Source organism: Equus caballus, chromosome 12 (assembly GCF_041296265.1).
Source record: "Equus caballus isolate H_3958 breed thoroughbred chromosome 12, TB-T2T, whole genome shotgun sequence".
NCBI classification, from domain to species: Eukaryota; Metazoa; Chordata; class Mammalia; order Perissodactyla; family Equidae; genus Equus; species Equus caballus.
This window is the reverse complement of record NC_091695.1, coordinates 33,621,722-33,642,720: the sequence shown is the minus strand read 5'-3', so window position 1 is coordinate 33,642,720 and position 20,999 is coordinate 33,621,722. Positions and strand designations below refer to the sequence as shown.

Genomic DNA, 20,999 nt, shown 5'->3' with positions numbered 1-20,999 from the left:
CCTTGTGGGAGTTGTGGCATCCAGGACCAAAAACCAAGGGAGCCAGGAGGAATCTTGCCCACCTGTGTATCTGGTAACAGGCAGACAGACATCAGAATGGGCTACAGGGCCAGCAGGAGACAGTGAACTTAACCCAAGCCACCTGGGTTATGATTCGTTAAGCCTGGAAAGTGCTGACTTTGGCTGACACCCATGAAAGAGAGAGACTTTATGGAAGCCTAGCCTTCCTGAGAGGGGACTATAGCACATTATTGGAGGAGAAAAAAAATATGAGTTGGTCACAGCGGAGAAGGTGAGAGGAGCATTCCCAGCACCACCTGCTCAAGGCAACAACGTACAGACTGAAGATTTCAGCAGTGGTGAACTATCCCACAGGGAAAAAGAGCCACAAGTGAGTGCCCAGCTACCATTGTAGTGCTGGAAGCATCTGGAGAAACCTAAGTCTTCCCAGAAGTACCTAGTGTACTGAGACAGGTAGTCAGTGATTGGAGGAAGAGGGAAGAGCAGGAAAGAAACAGTTGAGAATATTAAAGAGCTTTAAAGTGGCATAGATTCTTCCTCCTGACTCAGGATTTCAACAGAAAGTCCACCCATGAGGCTCCAGGAGTACCTCACTCAAGAATCTCCCCACCAGGTCGGTGGGAACCCCTAAGTTGCCAGTGCTAAACCCACACTTCTCCCCACTCTGCAACTGACTTCTTTTGTATATTTCCAAGGGCAGCAGCAACAACAAATCTGGTAAACTGAGTGATCTAGGAAAAATAAACTTGAGTATGTGGGCAAGGGAAAAAAGACATACATGAACGGTAGTGCCAGCTTCTAGAAAACAAAAAAAGAGTCTTCCAGTAGCCAAATTGGCGATTGGTAACAACCAGGGAAGACACAATAGCTTAAGAATTCTGCCACAAGTGAGAGCAATAAGAGTGGAGCACATTTACCCATATAAAGGCAGAGAAAACCTCAGATATAACACCACCAATAACAGGATACCCCATCTGAAGGCAACTAGCAAAGATTTGAAGAGGTGTTTTCTATTTCAAGTGCAAAAGCAGCAACCAGAAGCTATAAGAAACATGAAATATCAAGGGAACATGTCATCATGTAAAGTTCACAAAAATCGCCAACAACAGAATTTTAGAAGCACAGAATTTTGTGACTAAGCGAATAAAGAATTCAAAATAGCTTTTCGAAGAATCTCAATGAAAGAAAATAAAAGGCAAAAGAAGATAATAAGATAAGGAAATAAAGACACAAAATGAGATATATAACAAGGAAATAAAAATTATAAAAAAGAACAAACAAATTCTGGAGATGAATAATTCAATGAATGAAACGAAAAATACAATAGAGAGCATCTTCAGTAGAGTAGAGAACACGGAAGACAGGAAAGTGAGCTAGAGGGCAAGACATTTGAATTAACGCAGTCAAAGCCAAGGAAACAAAACAGAAGGAAAAAGAGCAAAGAAAGCCTACGTGATCTATGGGATTTCATCAAAACAAAATTAGAAGAATTGAGGTTCAAAAGGAACAAAGAGGGAGAAGGGGGCAGAAAATTAATTTAGGGAATAATACTACAGACTTCCAAAACCTGGAGAGACTTAGACAGGTAAGCTCACAATCACAGATCACCCTATGTTCTCATTTCAAAAGACGTTCTCCAAGACAAATCAAAATAAAACTGTTAAAGATCAAAGACAAAGAGAGAATCCTAAAAGCAACAAGGGAAGAAAAGATTGTACCTTCAAGGGAATCTCATTAGCTATCAGCAGTTTTCTCAACAGACATCCTATAGGCCAGGACAGAGGGGAACGGTATATTCAGTGTTGAAAGAAAAACTGCCAGCCAAGAATACTCTATCCCACAAAGTTATACTTCAGATACGATGGAGAAATAAAGACTTTCCCATGAAACAAAAGCTGAGATTATTCATCACCACTAATCCTGCCTTAAAAAAGTTTTTCACGTTGAAATAAAAAGACACCAACCAGCAACATGAAAACATACAAAAGCAAGTAGCATAGCATAAAGGTAGGTATATAGGCAGGCACAAAAAACTCTGATTCTGTAATAGGATGGTGTGTTAACCACTTAATTCTAGTATAAAGTTTAAAAATGATGAGTATTAAAATGTTTATAGCTAGAATAATTTGTTAAAGAATACTTGATGTAAAAAAAGGTAAATAACGACATAAAAATATAAAAGAGAGGAGTAAAGGGGTACAGCTTTTGTAGAAAATTTAAGTTGCTATCAGTTTAAAATGCAGTGTTTTCTTTATAAGATGTTTATGTAACGCACATGGTAATCACAAAGAAAAGGCCTAGAGTAGATTCACAAAAAGACAAGAGGAAACACAGCATACCACCAAAGATACAAAGTCAGGCACACACAAGGAAAAAAGAGACAATGGAAATACAAAACAATCAGAAAACAATGAATAAGATGGCATTAGTAAGTGCTTATATATCAAAAGTAACTCTACATGTAAATGGATTGAATTCACCAATCAAAAGGCAGAGTCCTGGATAGATAAAAACAAGACCCAACTATATGCTGCCTACAAGAGATTCACTACAGCTTTAAGGACAGCCACAGGCTCAAAGTGAAGGAATGGAAAAAGATATTTCATGCAAGTGGAAACCAAAAGAAAGCAGGAACAGCTATCTATATCAGACAAAATAAATTTTAAGCCAAATATGGAAACAAAGAAGGTAACTATATAACAGTAAAGGGGCCAATTCATCAAGAAAACATAATAAATGTAAATATACATGCATCCCAAATCAGAGCACCTAAGTATATTAAGCAAATACTAACAGATCTGAAGAAGGAAATAGAGAGCAACACAATAATAGTGGGAGAACTTAGTATTCCACTTTCAGCAGTGGATAGATCATCCAGGCAAAAAATCAACACAGAAATGTTCGACTTGCATCGTATTAGACCAAATGCACTTAACAGACATTTATACAACATTTCATCTAATAGCAGCAGAATATATATTCTCCTTAAGTGCACATGGAACATTTCCAGGATAGATCATATGACAGGATACAAACATATTTTAAAATTCTTAAGCCTGAAATCATACCAAGTATCTTTTCTGACCACATTGGTATGAAACTAGAAATCAACTTAGGGAAAGCTGGAAATTTTACAAATATTTTCGTGTACAGAAAATATACCAAAAAAACCCCCTGAACAACCAATAAGTCAAATAAGAAATCAAAAGAGAAATCAACAACTACCTTAAAACAAATAAAAATAGAAATATAACACACCAAAACCAATACCATCATAAAAAAAATCAGTTCTGAGAAGGAAGTTTATAGCAATAAATTCATATATTAAGACTATAGAAGAATCTCAATAAAAACCTAACATTACACCTCAAGGAATGAGAAAAAAAGAACAAATTAAGACCAAAGTGAGTAGAAGGAAGGAAACAAGAATGATCAGAATGAAAATAAATGAATTAGAGACCAAAAAACAATAAGAATAATCAATGAAGTTAAGAGGTAGTTTTCAAAAAATAAACTATTCTGACAAATCTTTAGATAGGCTAAGAAAAAAGTATACTGAAATAAAATCAGAAATGAAAGGGGAGACATTACAAGTGATATTACAAAACTACATAAGATCATAAGAGACTACTATGAACAACTATATGCCAATAAATTGGATAATCTATAAGAAATGGATAACTTCCTAGAAATATGCAAGTTATCAAGATTGAATCAAGAAGAAATAGAAAATCTGAACAGAAAAAAGATGAGTAAGGAGATGAAATCAGCAATCAAAAACCTCTTGATACAGAAACCCTCAGAACAAGATGGCTTCTCTGGCAAATTCTGCCAAATTAATGCCAATCCTTCTTGAACACTTTCAAAAAATTGAACAGGAAGGAATAGTTCCCATCACATTTTAGGAGGCCACTATTACACTCACACCAAAGCTATGACCAAGTGGGATTTATCCTTGGAGAGGAAGAAGGTTCAAGATGTCCAATTTAATAAATGTGATACACCACATTTAGAGAATGAAAGATAAAAATCATATGATCATCTCAATAGATGCAGAAAAAGCATTGAACAAAATATCACATCCTTTCATGATTAAAACCCTCAAAAATTAGATATACAAGGAACATACCTCAACATAATGAAGGCCGTATAAAACAAACACACATCTAACACTATGCTCAATGGTGAACAACAAAGTTTTTCCTCTGTTAGGAACAAGACAATGGTGCTCGCTCCCACTACTCTTATTCAATTTAGTACTAAAAGTCTTAAATAGAGTAAACAGGCTAGATAAAGAAATATAAGACATCCAAATTGAGAAGGAAGAATTAAAATTGTCGTTATCTTCAGAGGATATAAACTTGGATGTAGAAAATCCTAAAGACTCAACCAAAAAAGGGTTGGAAGTAATCAACCAATGCAGTAAATTTGCGGGATATAAAATCACTGTTCAGAACTCAGTTGTGCTCCACGAGCACGAAATATCATTCCATTTGTTTCTATCTTCCTTGAATTATTTCAACACTGTGTTATAGTTTTCTGTGTACAAGTCTTTCACTTCCTTGGTTAAATTTATTTCTACGTATTTTATTGTTATTGTTACTATTTTAAATGAAATTATATTTTTTATTTCTCTTTCTGCTAGTTCATTGTTAGTGTATAAAAAAGCAACTGATTTTTGTACATTGATTTTGTTCACTAAATTTTACTCTACTCATTGATTATTTCTAATTGTCTTTTCATGAATTTTAGGTTTTCTTATACATATAATTGTGTCAACTGCAAATAGTGATGTGTTAACTGCTTTCTTTACGATTTGGATACATTTTGTTTCATTTTCTTAACTGCTCTGGTTAGAACTTCTAATACTATTTTGAATAAGAGTGGTGAGAGCAGCATACTTGACAAACGTTTTGATATTAGCTAATTTCTCTGAAATTGAGAAAATTGTCATTTTTGATTCAGTGCTGTACTATTATCTTCTACAGCGTCTTAGGCTTTATAGATATGGTCTCACTACATTAAAGATAATCCTATTATCCCCATTTTACAAGTGAAAAACAGAAGTCAACAGAGTTCAAGACCACATAATTAAGAAATTGCAGAAGTAGAACTCAACATCCGCCTCTCACTCCAGAGTAATACCTGATATTTCAGTTTAGAGATTCCTCTTTTCACTGAAGGTCAGAGAATTTGGGTGAGGAGAAAGAGAACACAAAGAAGAACCCTAAGTGGAGGGTGTGGAAGTGAGGGAGAGGGAAGAGTTAAAGAATGGCAGATAACATAAATCTCATGAAACTTATGAGAACCATAAATCTTACTCTACCTAGGTCTTACTGGAAGAATCACATGGATGTTGAGATAGGACAGAATCCACTGTTTTCTATAAGTCTTGCCCTCTCACTTTGACCTACATCCCCCTGGATAAAGAGTTCTTGCCAAAGTTGAAATTTCTTATTTCTTTTCAAAAGAATTATTTAGGTAGGCCACACTGCACTCCGAGATGGGGACTTTTGGCCATGAAATTGGCTGTCTACTTACAGCCAAAGAAATGCCCACCACTGGGGATCCTCTCATATGTGTTCTTAGGGCAGAGGTGAAAGGAAAAAAGACAGTTACAGGGAGAAAACTCTCCAGATACTTGCTCTCCGGACTCATGAATGTCATGGAGTTTTTTCCATGCTAGTTTCATGCCCCAATTTGCCATGTCCCTTATGATTCAATTCCACACTCCCCCATGGTCCTATTATTAGCTCATGATTATAGCTTTCCTTTTAATGAACATGGAGACATTTGAGCTGGAAAGGACCTAGAGATCATCCAGTGGAATACCATCATTTTCAAGGTGACTACCTGAGGCCAGTGGAGTTAATAGATTTGCCAAAGATGACACAGGTGACTGACAATACAACTTGATAACAAAAATTAGATGTTTGGACACTTCCCTGTTTACAAACCGCTTTCATTTTAGATACATATATTTTCTCAACTCCCTGACTTGAATCAATAACAGCAGCCATGTGAGGCAGACATGGCATGATTTGCTACACGTAAGTGAGGAAATTGAAGCAATAAGGAATACGATAAAAGTAACTCAAGACAGAGTCACAGATTATCATGGTTAATACCATGGGCATTGGTATTAGCTAATCTGGGTTGAATTCCACCTTTCTATTTCTTGGTTATGTGACCTTGAGCAAATTAACCTCTTCAAGCCTCACTATTGTCACCTGTAAAATGGGCTCATAGTATCAGCTATTCATAGAGTAGCTCTTCATAGAATCAAATTAGATAATGCTTATAAGGCAGTTATCAGAGAGTGAAGCACACAGCATGCCTTCTATTAAAATAGGTATAATATATTTACACTGAATTGGAGTTCTTTCTGACATATTATGCTGTATTACTAATCCTTCATTAAAAATATCCACTTCGATCATTCTCACAAACTTTTGCTTTTTGTTTTTTTGTGTTTTTTTTTTTAAATGGAACTCATCTACCCTGCCATTATTAGGGATACATAGATGTTTTAGGAAGTTCCCACTCATGGTTTGATGTCCTTCAGGTAACCTTACTTTTAGGGAGAAAGGTATTGATGGGTTAATGACTTAATTATTTGATTTAAAACTCGATAATTGGTTAGTAGTTATTTATTCACTCTCATAAGAACTTTAAAAATTTAATGTTTTAACCTGCATAGATTCTTAAGATAGATTTAAATATGTAACACCAAAAGTGTAGAAGTTGGGCGCAGGGACAAGCAATGAAGGACATGTTTCCTGTCAGTAAGAACCATTTATGTTCCACACATGACACTTTGTGAACTCAAAGATGGATTGTTGCTACCCTGGAAGGAACGTGGCAGAACAAAATATGCCCAAAGGTTCTATCTGTGACATGGAGATAATTTCTCACCTGCAAACCGCACATGGTAGTAGAAAAAAATCACATCTATACAATGTAACTAATTAAGTGTAAAGAGTTGTGTAAATAATAATGTAACATGTACGAAGTTTAGCCTACAACCTCTTGTCTGAAGAAAAATCTCTCTTTAAAATTTTCTTTAAATTCTCTTAGTTGGACTCTCCAAGGCTGGTGGCTCTGCTTCTCCCTGGTCATACTGAAGGCCCTGGAGTTCCTGTGAAGCTCCCATCTCTGGGACTCAGGCTCTGCCTCCCTAGACATACCATAACAGCCTTCGTTTCTTAGTCTTGCATGATCTTTGGAAGCTACCATGAAGCTTGCTCTAGGCTACCTATGACCAGAAATTGATGCCTTTGACTTCTTTCTAGCCTCTGAGACTCTCCCCAACTCTTGACCTTAAAATTGCCCCTTCTGGGAGCCAGCCCAGTGGCATAATGCTTAAGTTCTGTGCATTCTACATTGCAGCCCAGGTTCACGTGTTTGGATCCTGGGCATGGGCATACCGCTCATCAGCTGTTCTGAGGCGGCAGCCCACACACAAAATAGAGAAAGACTGGCACAGATGTTAGCTCAGGACTAATCTTCCTCAAGCAAAAAATGAAGAAGGCTGGTAATGAATGTTAGATCAGGGTGAATCTTCTTCAGGAAAAAAAAAAAAAGCCCCTTCTTTCTACCATTCCTTTCTCCCAACTGTTTTTCACAATTTACTTCACAAGAAATTTCGAAGAGTAATATAAATGGAACAAGATTATTTGGAAATAAAGCCAGACCAATCCTTCTCCCTCTCCTCTCCTTTTGTCTACTCTCCTGCCTTAACCTTCCAGCCTCTCTCTTTCCCTCTCTTCCCTTTCTCTCTCCTCTCTTTCTCTCTGTGTATGTGTCCCTCTCTGTTTCTTTCTCTCTTTCCAGCTTTCTCTTTCTGTATCCCTCTCTCTAATGCTGACTTTCTCTCTCTCTGTTTAGAATTAAGATGATAAAGTATTCACTTTAAATTATTTTTAACTTTCACACATAAAAATTTATACATTATTTTATTTTCTTTTTATAGAAATATAAATAATGCTGAAAAATTGAAAATAAATAAAAGCAATCATAAAAACTGTAGAGGAAAGAATCATGTGCATGACTTCCTAGGGTCTTGTCATTTGTCTGCAATAGTGATAACAGCTATTGGAAGCTGTGTTCTCAAAAGGAAGCTTTTCATCTACTTGGGTCTAGCAAACTGATTTCCATGTTGATGACATTGCCTCAGACAGATCACTTGCTGGTGGAAGCTAAATATAATGGCAACAGAAATCAAGGAGTCAGGTTTTCACTTCTCTATACTTAGTCTTGTGACCTACAAAAGTTTACTTGAATGTTCTTACCACTGTTTTCCTTCTTAGGGTAACACCTGCTCAAATATGTTCTTACTGAAGTAAATGTTTTGCCCTCTTTATCACTCTCTTGAGGGCCTCTTTGATCTCCTTGTTCCTCAGACTATAGATAAGAGGGTTTAACATGGGGATAAGGATAACATAGAACACTGACAGAACCTTGTCTTGTTTCTCAGAGTGACCAGAGTTAGGATGCATGTACACTGAGAGGCCTGTTCCGTAGAAGATTGTCACAACTACCAAGTGGGAGGCACAGGTATTGAAGGCCTTGGCACTACCTTTTACGGAGGATATTTTCAGGATGGAAGCTGCAATGAAACTATAGGACAAGAGAATAACAAGAAAAGAACCGAACCCAATAAAAAAAGCTACCAGAAAAAGAATCATTTGGCTGATGAAGGGATTGGAACAAGACAAGGATATGATGTGGGTTATGTCACAGAAGAAATTTGGAATGATATTGGGCCCACAGTAGTAGAGATGAAAGCAAGGGATTGTTTCCGCTAAGCTACTAAGGAAACCACTCCCACAGGCCCCAGCAACCATCTTCTGACAGAGGCCAGGAGCCATGACCGCTGAGTACTGCAGAGGCCTACGAATAGCAACATATCTGTCATAGGCCATGGCAGCCAAGAGACAGCACTCCGTCAGACACATCCAGGATGCAACAAAATACTGGGTGGCACAGGCAATGAATGAAATCATTTTTTCCTCTTTTAGGAAGTCTGAAAGCATCCTTGGGCTGGTGGAAGAAGAATAGCAGATGTCTATAAATGACAGGAAACTGAGAAAGAAGTACATAGGTGTGTGCAGGTGGGAGTCCATCCTGATTAGGATGATGAGACCCAGGTTCCAGAGGAGGGTCACAAGGTAGATCCCTAGGAAGACTGGGAAGAAGATAAGTTGCAGCTCTTTTTCATCTGAGAGTCCCAGGAGAACAAACACGGCCACGGAAGTGTGATTTCTATTTTCTTCCATGGTCCTGCTTGTTGAGATCTGCTGAGAAAAAGTTGAAAGAAGGAAATGGATTCATTTTCAAAAAACTCAAAAAAAGTGTTTTCATTTCTTCCCAGTCACACAGCTCACTAAATATACATCTTAAATCATCAGTGTTGAATTAATCTGTGTCTTTTATGTATATTCACCAAACTTAACTAAAAGTTTTCTTGCATAAATAGTCATTTTCTTTGGGGGCAAAACACAGTAAATGAACATGATTAGTACATTATCTCCTAAAATGTCTTAATTTCATGTTTTTCCCTTACAATTTTACAAATATATGAGAATTAGAAATAGAGTAAGGTAGGAAAATGCTGCCAGATCTCTATATTGTGAAACAGAAGGAGTATGATAAGTCCTGGCTCTGAATTTAATTCAGTGCTTGAAAAAGTCCCTGAATCATGCTGGACCTTATAGTTAAGTGATGACAAAGTAGGGGCTCTTTAAAATCTCCTTGGGAACTAATATTCAATTAATGTAATCAGGAAGGTGGACAATTCTGTAACTGCCTTTCTGCTCTCATAATGCCTCAAGAGACATAAGAATAATGCAATGATATGGTGGGAAGAGTCACATACCAAGAGGCAGTTTGGAAATAGATGTGACTTACACTTCTTAATGACGCTAAGAAGGCTCAGAGAAGTTAGATAAGACAAGGTTGTAAGGGTCATTATGCACCCATCATTGCAGATGAAGATTTTTATTTCCTCAAATCAGAGATACTTATAAGTTAAACTGTGTAGGATAGTGATTCTTGATCTTCTTCGGGTCAGTGATACTTATGAAAATGTTGGAAACTTTAGGCACAGTATCCAGGACACTGCAACTACTTACCACCTTTACATGTGGTTTTATTGGATTCTCAATCACACTCCAGTCTATTCATGATTCCCAGGTAAAAGACTTCTGCAAATAAAAGTGACTTGATCTCATGTAAGAGTTGAGATGTTTAGGAATGGATATGGAGATTAGGAAGCAGACGCAGGATTTCTGGAAGTTCTTTCTCTTTTTCTTATTGGAGCCAGTCCAGGGAAGGCAAGCACTAAGTCTTCAGGCCAAATGATAAACAGCCAAAAAAATATTTTTGCCTCAGGCACTGTATACCCTCTTCAAGATGCAATAGCAGTCATCTCTTCAGATAATTATTAGAACATCTCCCAACACATACACATTTTTATTCAGATGAACTCTAACTAGAAGGAAAATAATGGGAAGCTGTGAAAGGTAGAAAATAGATATCAAATATTGCCTGGGAGTTGTGTACATGGATAAAATTAGAAGTCTTGGAGATTTCACTGGAGAAAGGCTGTGACATTAATGGAATAAGCTATGTCTGTGAACTATAAACATGTGTCAACATTAGCCATCCATAATGTCTTCCTTCTCCAAAAACATTTCCTAACCTCCTAGTTCCAAAAATTATTGAAAAGAAAAAAAAAATCCCCATAGAAGCATAAGGCTGTAGACTGAGAAGTAATGTAGAAGTATGAATTTCCTAAGATCAAATCAGTCATTGTTTCATGGTGCACTGTTTTGAGAAAAATTCTGAAGGAATGAAGAGATTAATTAGAAAAGAAAATCAAGATATTTTCCATCAACATAGAAGAAGAAATGGGAGCAGATAGACTATGTATTTACCAACCTAGACGTAGATGTGGTTCTGTCCACAGAGAGACTGAATGGAGGGAGAGTTTTGTGAGGACAGAGCAAAAAATTGTGTTCTTCATCATCATCACCATCACCATCTTAGCCAACAGTCATGACGACAAAAAGATTTATTGAGCAGTTACAATATGTGCTGTTCTTCTCCTTCTACTCATGGATAAATTCATAGCTTCCTGTAATGTCTACTCATTCAATATGGTAATCTTAAGCCTCACGTGCTGTCTACTAAACGCAGATAGTACAATGAAAATTACCTCCATATTTGTATTATATTCCTCTGGAACCCCAATTAGAGGTGTGTTGAAACTTCTTCCTCTACCTCCCACATCACTGAAACATTCATTATTTGTATGTCTCTACTGTGTTCTGTTTAATTTTTACAGATCTATCTTCCAGTAAGTTCATTCTATTGTAAGTTGTGCGAATTGCCTAAGTCATCCATTGAACTTCAAATTTCAATCATAATATTTTATTTTCTCTCTAACGGATCTATTTTCTTCATTACTCAAATGGTCAGCTTTGATAGTCTCACTCTTTCATCACATTTTCCATAGCATCCTTTATTTAAACATTTTTAATTTACTTATTAAAATTATTATTTTCTAATAATAGAAATACATGGTTTTGCATGCATCATTCTATAGTTGGATGTTATTGCTGACTTTAGTTAAGGTGACCTGTTTATTTGTATCTTTAGTAATTTTTATATCTTTTTTTTCCCTATGGATTGGCACCTGAGCTAACATCTGTTGCCAAGCTTCCTTTTTTTCTTTGTCTTCTTCTTCTCCCCACAGCACCCCCAGTACACAGCTGTATATTCTAGTTTTGAGCACCTCTGGTTGTGCTATGTGGGACACTGCCTTAGCATTGCTTGATGAGTAGTGCCATGACTGTGCCCAGGATCAGAACCAGTGAAACCCTGGGCAGCTGAAGTGGAGAGCATGAACTTAACCACTTGGCCATGGGGCCGGCCCCTGGCATCTTAAGTACATGTTTCTTTAAAATTTATCTGTGGGAATTCATAATGCTTGAGTTTAAAGTCTGTTGTTCCAAAAATGATTTATGTCACTTGCCAGATGCTTTGAAGGCAACACCAACCCAGAATCCCTTTAAACAAAAAATTTTGACTTGGTGTTTTTGAGGTCATAATCATGATGATATTTACATGGCGTATTTCTATAAGTAGATGGATGAGAGTAAAATGATCCAAGAACGGAGTGACATCAGCATTTTAGCAGAGAAAGACATTCTCTGATTTTGTTTTGCTTTTGTAACAATGAATTGGATATCCATCCACAAACAAAAGCACCTTTGTGAGTTGGAGTATCCAGCACCATGCACCAAGAGGCACAGGAGGACTCTCACCCACCTGAAAATCCAATACTAAGCAGACAGACCTCAGAATCAGCAGGACTCAGCAAAATTGCCCCAACCTATCTTGGCCACAGTCAGGTAAAGCCTGGAGAGTGCTGAAGACTTGGGCAGACAACCGTGAATGAGACAGACTTTGTCTCTCAGCAACGAAGCCCAGCCCTGCGAAGAAGGGATTCCAGCACCATAATGGAGCAGAAAAAACACGTGAGTTTGGTCACAGTGAAGACAATGAAAGGAGCTGTGCCAGCACCACCCCTCTCAAGGCACACTGTGCAAGATAAACTTTAGCAGTGGTGAACACTTCCACAGTGAAAAATAGCAGTGAGGGAGTACCCAGCTACCCCAGTAGTGCTAGTCGCAGCTGGAGAAACCCATTTCTCTCCAGAAGCACCTAGACTACTGGGAATGGTAGTACATGACAGGAGGGAGAAGGAAGATCAGGAAAGAAGCAGGTAAGAATATTAAAGGGCAATAATGTTACACAGTTTGTGCTGATTGCATTCAGGATTTCAGCAGAAAGTTTAAATATGAGCCTCCAGGAGTACCTTATGCAGGATCTCCTGACTGGATCCATCACAAATCCCAACCTCCCAGTGCTAAACCCACACTTCTCCCTACTCTACAACTGGCTTTTGTGCACATTTCCATGGGTAGCAGTGAGAGTAAATCTGGTAAACTGATTGCTCTCAGAAAAATAGACTTGAGTCTGTGCGTAAGAGAGAAACCAAAAACATCAGCTGTAGCGTCACATTCTGGAAAACAAAAAAGAGACTTCAGATAGCCAGCCTGGTGAGTAATAAGAACAGAAAAGACACGTTAGCTTAAGAATTTTGTTACGAGAGAGAGGAAGAAGGGTGGGGCAGATTTACCCATACAAAGGAGAGAAAACCTCATATATAACACTACCAATGACAGTATACCCTATCTGAAGTTAACTAGCAAGCTTTAAGGAGATGTCTGCTGCCTCAAATGCTTAAGCAGCAGTGCAAACTTACAAAAAACATGAAATATAAAGAAAACATGCCATCACTAAAGTTAACAATGATTCTCCAAGAATCAAGCTCCAAGGCACAGAATTTTGAGACCTATTTGATAAAGATTTTAAATAGCTCTTTTGAAAAAATTCAATGAACTGTAAGAAAACTCAGAAAACCAATTTATTGAGATCAGAAAAAAATGAACAAAAGGAGATACTTACCAAAGGGTTAGCAATTATAAAAAGGAACACAACAGTAATTCTGCAGCTGAAGAATTCAGTGAATAAAATGAAAACTGCAATAGTGAGCATTTGTGGTAGAGTGGAGCAAATGGAAGACAGATAAGTTATGCTAGAGGACCAAAAATTTGAAATAACCCAGTCAGGGCAGAGGAAAAAAAAAGAATGAAAAAGTGCAAAGAAAGCCTACATGATCTATGAGATTCCATCAAAACAAAATTAGGATAATTGGGGTTGAGAAAGAGAAAAGAAACAGAAGGGGGTAGAAAATTAATTAAATAATTCCAAAAACCTCTAAAACATGGGGAGACACTGGATATCCAGTTCATGAAGCTAACAGGTTAACCTATTATCTCACGTCAAAAGACCTTCATCAAGACACTTTGTAATAAAACTGTGAAAAATCAAACATAGAGAATCCTAAAAACAATAAGAGAAAAACATTGTAACCTACAAAGGAACCCCCATTAAGCTATCAGTAGTTTACTCAGCAGACACCCTATTGGCCAGGAGAGAGTGGAATGACATATTCAGAGCTGAAAGAAAAAATTGCCAGCCAAAAATACTCTATCCAGCAAAGTTATACTTAAGATATGAAAGAGAAAAAAAGACTTCCCCAGAAACAAAAAAGCTGAGATTGTTCATCACTATTGCACCTGTCTTGCAAAAAAACGCTGAAAGGATTTTTTCAAGGTGAAATAAAAAAGACATTAATCAGTGTCACAAAAACATATGAAAGTATACAAAACAATGATAATATAAATATATAGCCAGATTATAAAACTCTAATTCTGTAAAAGGATGGTATGTTGACCACTTCACTATAGTATAAAGCTTAAAAGTGTATTAAAAATAATTATAACTACTATAATTTTTAAAGAATACTCAATATAAAAGGAGGTAAACAATGGTATTAAATAATATAAAAGGGGCTCCCTGGTGGCACAGCAGTTAAGTTCGCACGTTCTGCTTCTTGGCGGCCCGGGGTTCGCCAGTTCGGATCCCAGGTGTGGACATGGCACTGCTTGTCAAGCCATGCTGTGGTAGACGTCCCACATATAAAGTAGAGGAAGATGGGCACGGATGTTAGCTCAGGGCCAGGTGTCCTCAGCAAAAAGAGGAGGACTGGCAGTAGTTAGCTTAGGGCTAATCTTCCTCAAAAAAAAGAGAGAAAAAAAGGGGGGGGATTAAAATGGTACAGCTTTTGTAGACAATCGAAGTTAAGTTGCCATCAACTTAAAATGGACTGCTTTCTCTATGAGATTTTTATATAAGCCTCATGGTAACCACAAAGCAAAAACCTAGAGTACATTCACAAAAGACAAAGAAAGAAGTAACAGCATACAACCACGAAAAATCACTAATGTACAAACGTAGGCAGAAACAGGGGAAAAATAAACAGTGGAAATATAAAACATCCAGAAAGCAATTAATAATAGGACATTAGTAAGTCCTTACATATCAATAGTCTATCTAAATGTAAATGGATTGAATTCACCAATCAAAAGGCAGACTACTGGATAGATAAAAGAATAAGACTCAGGGTCAGCCCTGTGGCCGAGTGGTCAAATTTGCGCACCCTGCTATGGCGGCCCAGGGTTTCACTGGTTCGGATCCTGGGTGTGGACATGGGACCGCTCATCAGGCCACGTTGAGGTGGTGTCCCACATGCCGCAACTAGAAGGACCTGTAACTAAGATATACAACTATGTACCGGGGGGATTTTGGGAGATAAAGCAGAAAACAACAACAACAACAACAACAACAAAGAATAAGATTCAACTATATGCTGCCAACAAGAGAAACACTACAGCTTTAAGACACACATAGGCTCAAAGTGAAGGGATGTAAAAAGATATTCCACACAAGGGGAAACCAAAAGAAAGCAGAAATAGCTATATTTATATCAGACAAAATAGACTTAAAGCCAAATATAGAAACAAGAGACAAAGAAGGTCATTATATAATGATAAAGGGGTCAATTCATCAAGAATACATAATAAACATAAACCTATATTCACCCAAAAGAGAGCACATAAATATATTAAGCAAATACAAATCTAAAGGGAGAAATAGACAACAACACAATAATAGTAGAGGGCTTTAGTACTCCACTTTCAAGAATAGATCATCCAGACAGAAAATCAAAAAAGAAATGTTTGAGGTGAGCCCTGGTGGTTGTTTGGTGTGCTCTGCTTTGGTGGCCTGGCTATGGTTCCCAGGCATGGACAGATCTACACACCACTCCATCTGTCAGTGGCCATCTGTTGTGACAGCCCATATACAAAAAAAGAGGATGATTGGCAACAGATTTAGCTCAGGGCGATTCTTCCTCAGCAAAAACCGGGAAACAGTGGACTTGAATCACATTAGAACAAATGGACTTAGACATTTATGGAACACATTATTCAATAGCAGCAGAATACACATTCTCCTGAAGTGCACACAGAATATCTCTAGGGTAGATCATATGACAGGACACAAAACACGTGGTGGCAAATTTAAGATTGAAATCATACCACGTATCTTTTCTGAAAAGATTGGTGTGAAACTAGAAATTCACAAGAAGAAAGCTGGAAAATCTACAAATATGTGAAAACTAAACACGCTTCTGACCAACAAATGGGTCAAATGAGAAATCAACAGAGAAATCAAAAGAGAAATCAAAAATATCTTGAAATAAATGAAAATGGAAACATAACCCACCAAAATCAGTGGGATGCTACAAAAGCAGTTCTGACAGCGAAGTTTATAGCAATAAATGCATGGGTTAAGAAAATAGAAGACTCTCAATAACAACCCAAATTTACACCTCAAGGAAATAGAAAATAAGAAAAAAATAAGCCTAAAGTAAGTATAAGAAAATAAATTACAAAAATTAGAGTGGAAATATGAAAAAGAGACTATAAAAACAATAGAAAAAAATCAGCAAAGTTAAGAGCTGGCTTTCAAAAAGATGAACAAAGTTGACAAACCCTTAGTGAGACTAAGAAAAAAAGACAGAATACTCAAATATGTACAATCAGAAATGAAAGAAGTGACATTGCATGTGATATTACAGAAATATATAAGATCATGAGACTACCATGAACAATTATATGCCAACTAATTGAATAGCCTAGAAAAAATAAGTAATTTCCTAGAAAGATACATCCTACTAAGACTGAATCAGGAAAAAGTAGAAAATCTGAATACAACAATAGTGATTAAGAAAATTGAATCAGTAATGAAAAACCTAATACTGACAACCCCAGAACCAGATGACTTCTCTGGCAAATTCTACCAAATATTTAAAGTAGAATTAGTTCCAATCCTTCTCAAACTCTTCCAAAAAGTTGAACCAGAAGAAAAGCTTCCAATCATATTTTATGAGGCCAGCATAACTCTGATACCAAAGCCAGATAAGGACACCGCAAGAAAAGAAAACTATGGACCAATATCCATCATGAATATAGATGCAAAAATTCCCAATGAAATATTAGTAAACTGAATTCAACAACATAGTAAAAGGATTACACCACTTGACCAACTGGGATTTATCCCTGGGATGGAAGGATGCTTCAACATGCACAAATTAGTAAATGTGATACACCATATTAATAGAATGAAAGATTAAATTCATATTATCATTTCAATAGATGAAAAGAAAGTATAGGACAAAATAGAACGTTCCTTTCATGATTGAAACCCCAAAAAATAGGATGTGGAAGGAACATACCTCAACATAATAAAGGCCACATAAACAAATCCATGGCTAACATTATATTCAATGGTGAATAACTGAAAGCTTTCCTCTAACATCAGGAACAAGACAAGGATACTCACTCTCACCACCCTCATTCAACGTAGAACTGATAGTCTTAACTAACACTATGAAGCAATATAAGGAAATAGTAGACATCCAAATTGGGAAGGAAGAAGTAAAATTGTCATTATTTGCAGAGTGCGCGAACTTATATATAGAAAAATCCTAAAGACTCAACCGAAACACTGTTGGAAGTAATCAATGAATTCAATAAAGTTGTAGGATATAAAATCAGCATTCAGAAATCAGTTGTTATCCATGAGCATGTAATAGCTTTCCATTTCTTTGTGGCTTCATCAATTTCTTTCAAAAATATCTTATAGTTTTCACTGTGCAGGTCTTCCACTTCCTCAGTTAAATTTATTTCTAGGTATGTTTTTGTTTTGTTGCAATTGTAAATGAGATTTTATTTTTGATTTTTCTCTCTGCAAGTTTATTGTTAGTGTATAGAAATGCAACTGAATTTTTATGTTGCTTTTGTACTCTTCAACTTCGCTGTGCTCGTTTTTCATTTCTAATACTTTTTTGATGGATTCTTTAGGGTCTTCTGTTGTACAATCATGTCACTGCAAACGGTGACAGTTTTACTCTTTCCTTTCCAATTTGGATACCTTTTATTTCCTTTTCTTCCTTAATTGCTCTGGTTAAAACTTCCAACATTATATTGGATAAAAGTGCCTAGAGTGAGCATCCTTAGAAAAGCATGTTTTGATCTTAGTTAAATCCCCCGAAATTGAGCAAATTATTATTTTTTATTCAGTGCTCAATTATTAACTTCTACAGTGTGTTTGGCTTTATAGACATTGTCGCATTAGATGCTAGATAATCCTATTATCCAAATTTTGCAGGTGAAAACAGAATTTAACAGGGGGATAACATCATTAAGAAATTGCAGAGCTAGAACTCAAGATCCACCCCTCACCCCAGAGTAATGCTGACATTTTAGATTAGAGATGATTATTTCCACTGAAGTTTAGAGAATTTGAGTAAAGAGAAAGGATCTGAGGAAGGGTGTAGAAGTAAGAGAGGGAGGAGCTAAAAATGAGAGCGACTGAGGACCACAAACCTTGTTCCACTTAGATCTTATTGGAAGAATTACATGGATATTGAGAAAGCACAGACCACTGTTTTCTATAAAGCAAACCCTCTCACCTTCCTCCAGACCCTCCAGGAAGAAACAGTTCTTGCCAAAGGTTGAAATTGCTTAGCTCTTTTTCAAAGGAATTTTCCGAGTGTTCTTATTGCACTCCAAGATGGATGCTTTTGGCCATGAAATTGGCTGTCTGCTCACAGCCAGACAGATGGCCACAACTAGGGATCCTCTTAAATGTGTTACTCGGGCAGAGCTGAAAGGAGAAAGAACAATTAGAGGGAGAAAATTCTCCAGATACTTGTTCTCTGGTGTCACGGTTGTCGTGGAGTTTTTTCCCTGATAATTTCATGCCTCAATTTACCATGTCCCTTCTGATTCAATTCCCCACTTCCCTATGATCCTATTACTACCGCATAATTATAGCTTTTCTTATAACAAACTTAGAGTCATTTGAGCTGGAAAAGACCTAGAGATCTTCTAGTTCAATGCCATCGTTTTCAAGTGAGGAACTTGAAGCCAGAGGAGCTAAGAGATGTGCCAAAGATGACACAGCTTGCTGGTAGTATAGCTTGATAACAATAAATTAGACTTGTGGACACTTCAATGTTTACAAAGCACTTTCATTTTAGATATATGCATACACGCATTTTCTCAACTGCCTGATCAGAATCAATAATCACAGCAGCCCTGTGAGGCACACATGGCATGATTTCCTACGGGGCAGGGCCACAGCCTCTGGGTTCTGGCACTGGCATGTGTGCCAGTGATCTGCTCTGAAACCTTGGATGAGGGTAACCTGTCCCTGCCAGGAAAATTCACACCTGGATGTTGCCCCAGTGCAAGAATGACCGGCAATATAATAATTTCCAAAAAAATTTGTCTTTAATTTTTACATACCAAATTTTACAGATTATTTTATTTTACTGAAATACAAATAAATGCTTCACAATTAAAAGTAAATAAAAGAAATAAAGAAAATCAATGAGGAAAAAACTATCTGTGAGGCTTCCTAGGTTCTTGTCATTTCTCTACATATAGTATTTTTCAGAACCTAAATTCTCAAAACATAGGGTTTTAGATATCTTGGTCTCATCAAGGACAAAGGCCATTTAAAGTGAATTCAGTGTTGGTGACACTGCCCCAAAAGATCACTTGGTGGTGACAGCTAAACATAATGGCACCAGGAATCAAGGAGCCAGGTTTTCACTTCTCTCTACCTAGTGATCTTGTGACCTACAAAAAGTCACATACATATTCTGTTCCTTGTCACCCTACAGGGAAAAGAACTCCTGCACAAATATTGTTCATACTGAGGTAAAAGTGTTAGCCTTTTTACCACCCTCTTAAGCACCTGTTTGATTTCCTTGTTCCTCATACTATAAATAAGAGGGTTTAACATGAGGATAAAGGTAACATAGAACACTGACAGCACCTTGTCCAGCTTCTAGAAGTGGCTAGAGCTTGGAGAGGCTTGTGCCATAATAGATTGTCACAGCTGCCAGGTGGGAGGCACAGGCTTTGAAGGCCCTGGCTCTGCCTCTGATAGAAGATATTTTCAGGATGAAAGCTGCGATGAATCCATACGATAAGATGATAAGTAGGAGAGAATTGAACTCAATGAAAATACATACCAGAAATAGAATCATTTAGCTTATGAAGGGTTTGGAGCAAGACAAGTTAATAATCTGGAGTGTGTCACAGAAGAAATTTGGAATAATATTGGGCCCACAGTAGTAGAGAAGAATTCAAGTAATTGTTTGAAATAGCTACCAAGGACATGACTCCCATAGACCCCAGCAGCTATCTTCCCACAGACACCAGGAGCCATGATGGCTGGGTACTGCAGAGGCCTACCAATAGCAACATATGTTATAGGCCACAGCAGCCAAGAGGCAGTACTCAGTCTTTTCCACCCAGGACCCAGCAAAATACTGGGTGGTACAGCCAATGAATGAAATTGTTTTTCCAACCTTTAAGAAGTTTGTTTTTTTTTGTTGTTTTTTTGATAATTTGTTTATCTCTATTTGTGGTCATCGCTTTCCCACTTAAATAAGTCCCTTTAGCATTTCTTGTAGAACTGGTTTCTTGGTGATAAACTCCTTTAATTTATGCTCGTCTGGGAAGCTCTTTATCTCTCCTTCCATTCTGAATGACAACCTTGATGGATAGAGTATTTTTGGCTGTAGATTTTTTCCTTTTAGCAATTTAAATACATCGTGCCCTTCTCTTCTCGCCTGTAGGGTCTCGGCTGAGAAGTCTGCAGACAGCCTTATGGGCTTTCCTTTGTATGTCACTTGTGGCCTTTCTCTTGCTGCTTTTAGGATTCTCTCTTTATCTTTAATTTTGGACATTTAAAAGAACTTGAAAACACAAAGGCATGAAGAGACATGAACCCCTATGTTCATTGCAGCATTATACACAATAGCCAAGACTTGGAAGTGACCTAGGTGCCCATCAAGGGGCAAAAGGATAAAGAATATGTGGTATTTATACACAATGGAGTACTACTCAGCCATAAGAAATGAT

The 20,999-nt window shown here is 37.2% G+C and overlaps 1 protein-coding gene across 1 annotated transcript; it reads right to left on the bottom strand.

Annotated features, from left to right (window-relative positions):
• Positions 1-8,354: 8,354 nt before the first annotated feature.
• Positions 8,355-9,311, bottom strand: LOC138916875 (olfactory receptor 5AN6-like). The gene has a single exon (XM_070230480.1). The coding sequence runs from the start codon at positions 9,297-9,299 to the stop codon at positions 8,355-8,357; it is 945 nt and encodes a 314-aa protein (XP_070086581.1). The 5' UTR covers positions 9,300-9,311.
• Positions 9,312-20,999: the final 11,688 nt, after the last annotated feature.

Coding starts and splice junctions, on each gene's coding strand:
- LOC138916875 (XM_070230480.1), bottom strand. CDS start 9,299: ATGGAAGAAAATAGAAATCACACTTCCGTGGCCGTGTTTGTTCTCCTG.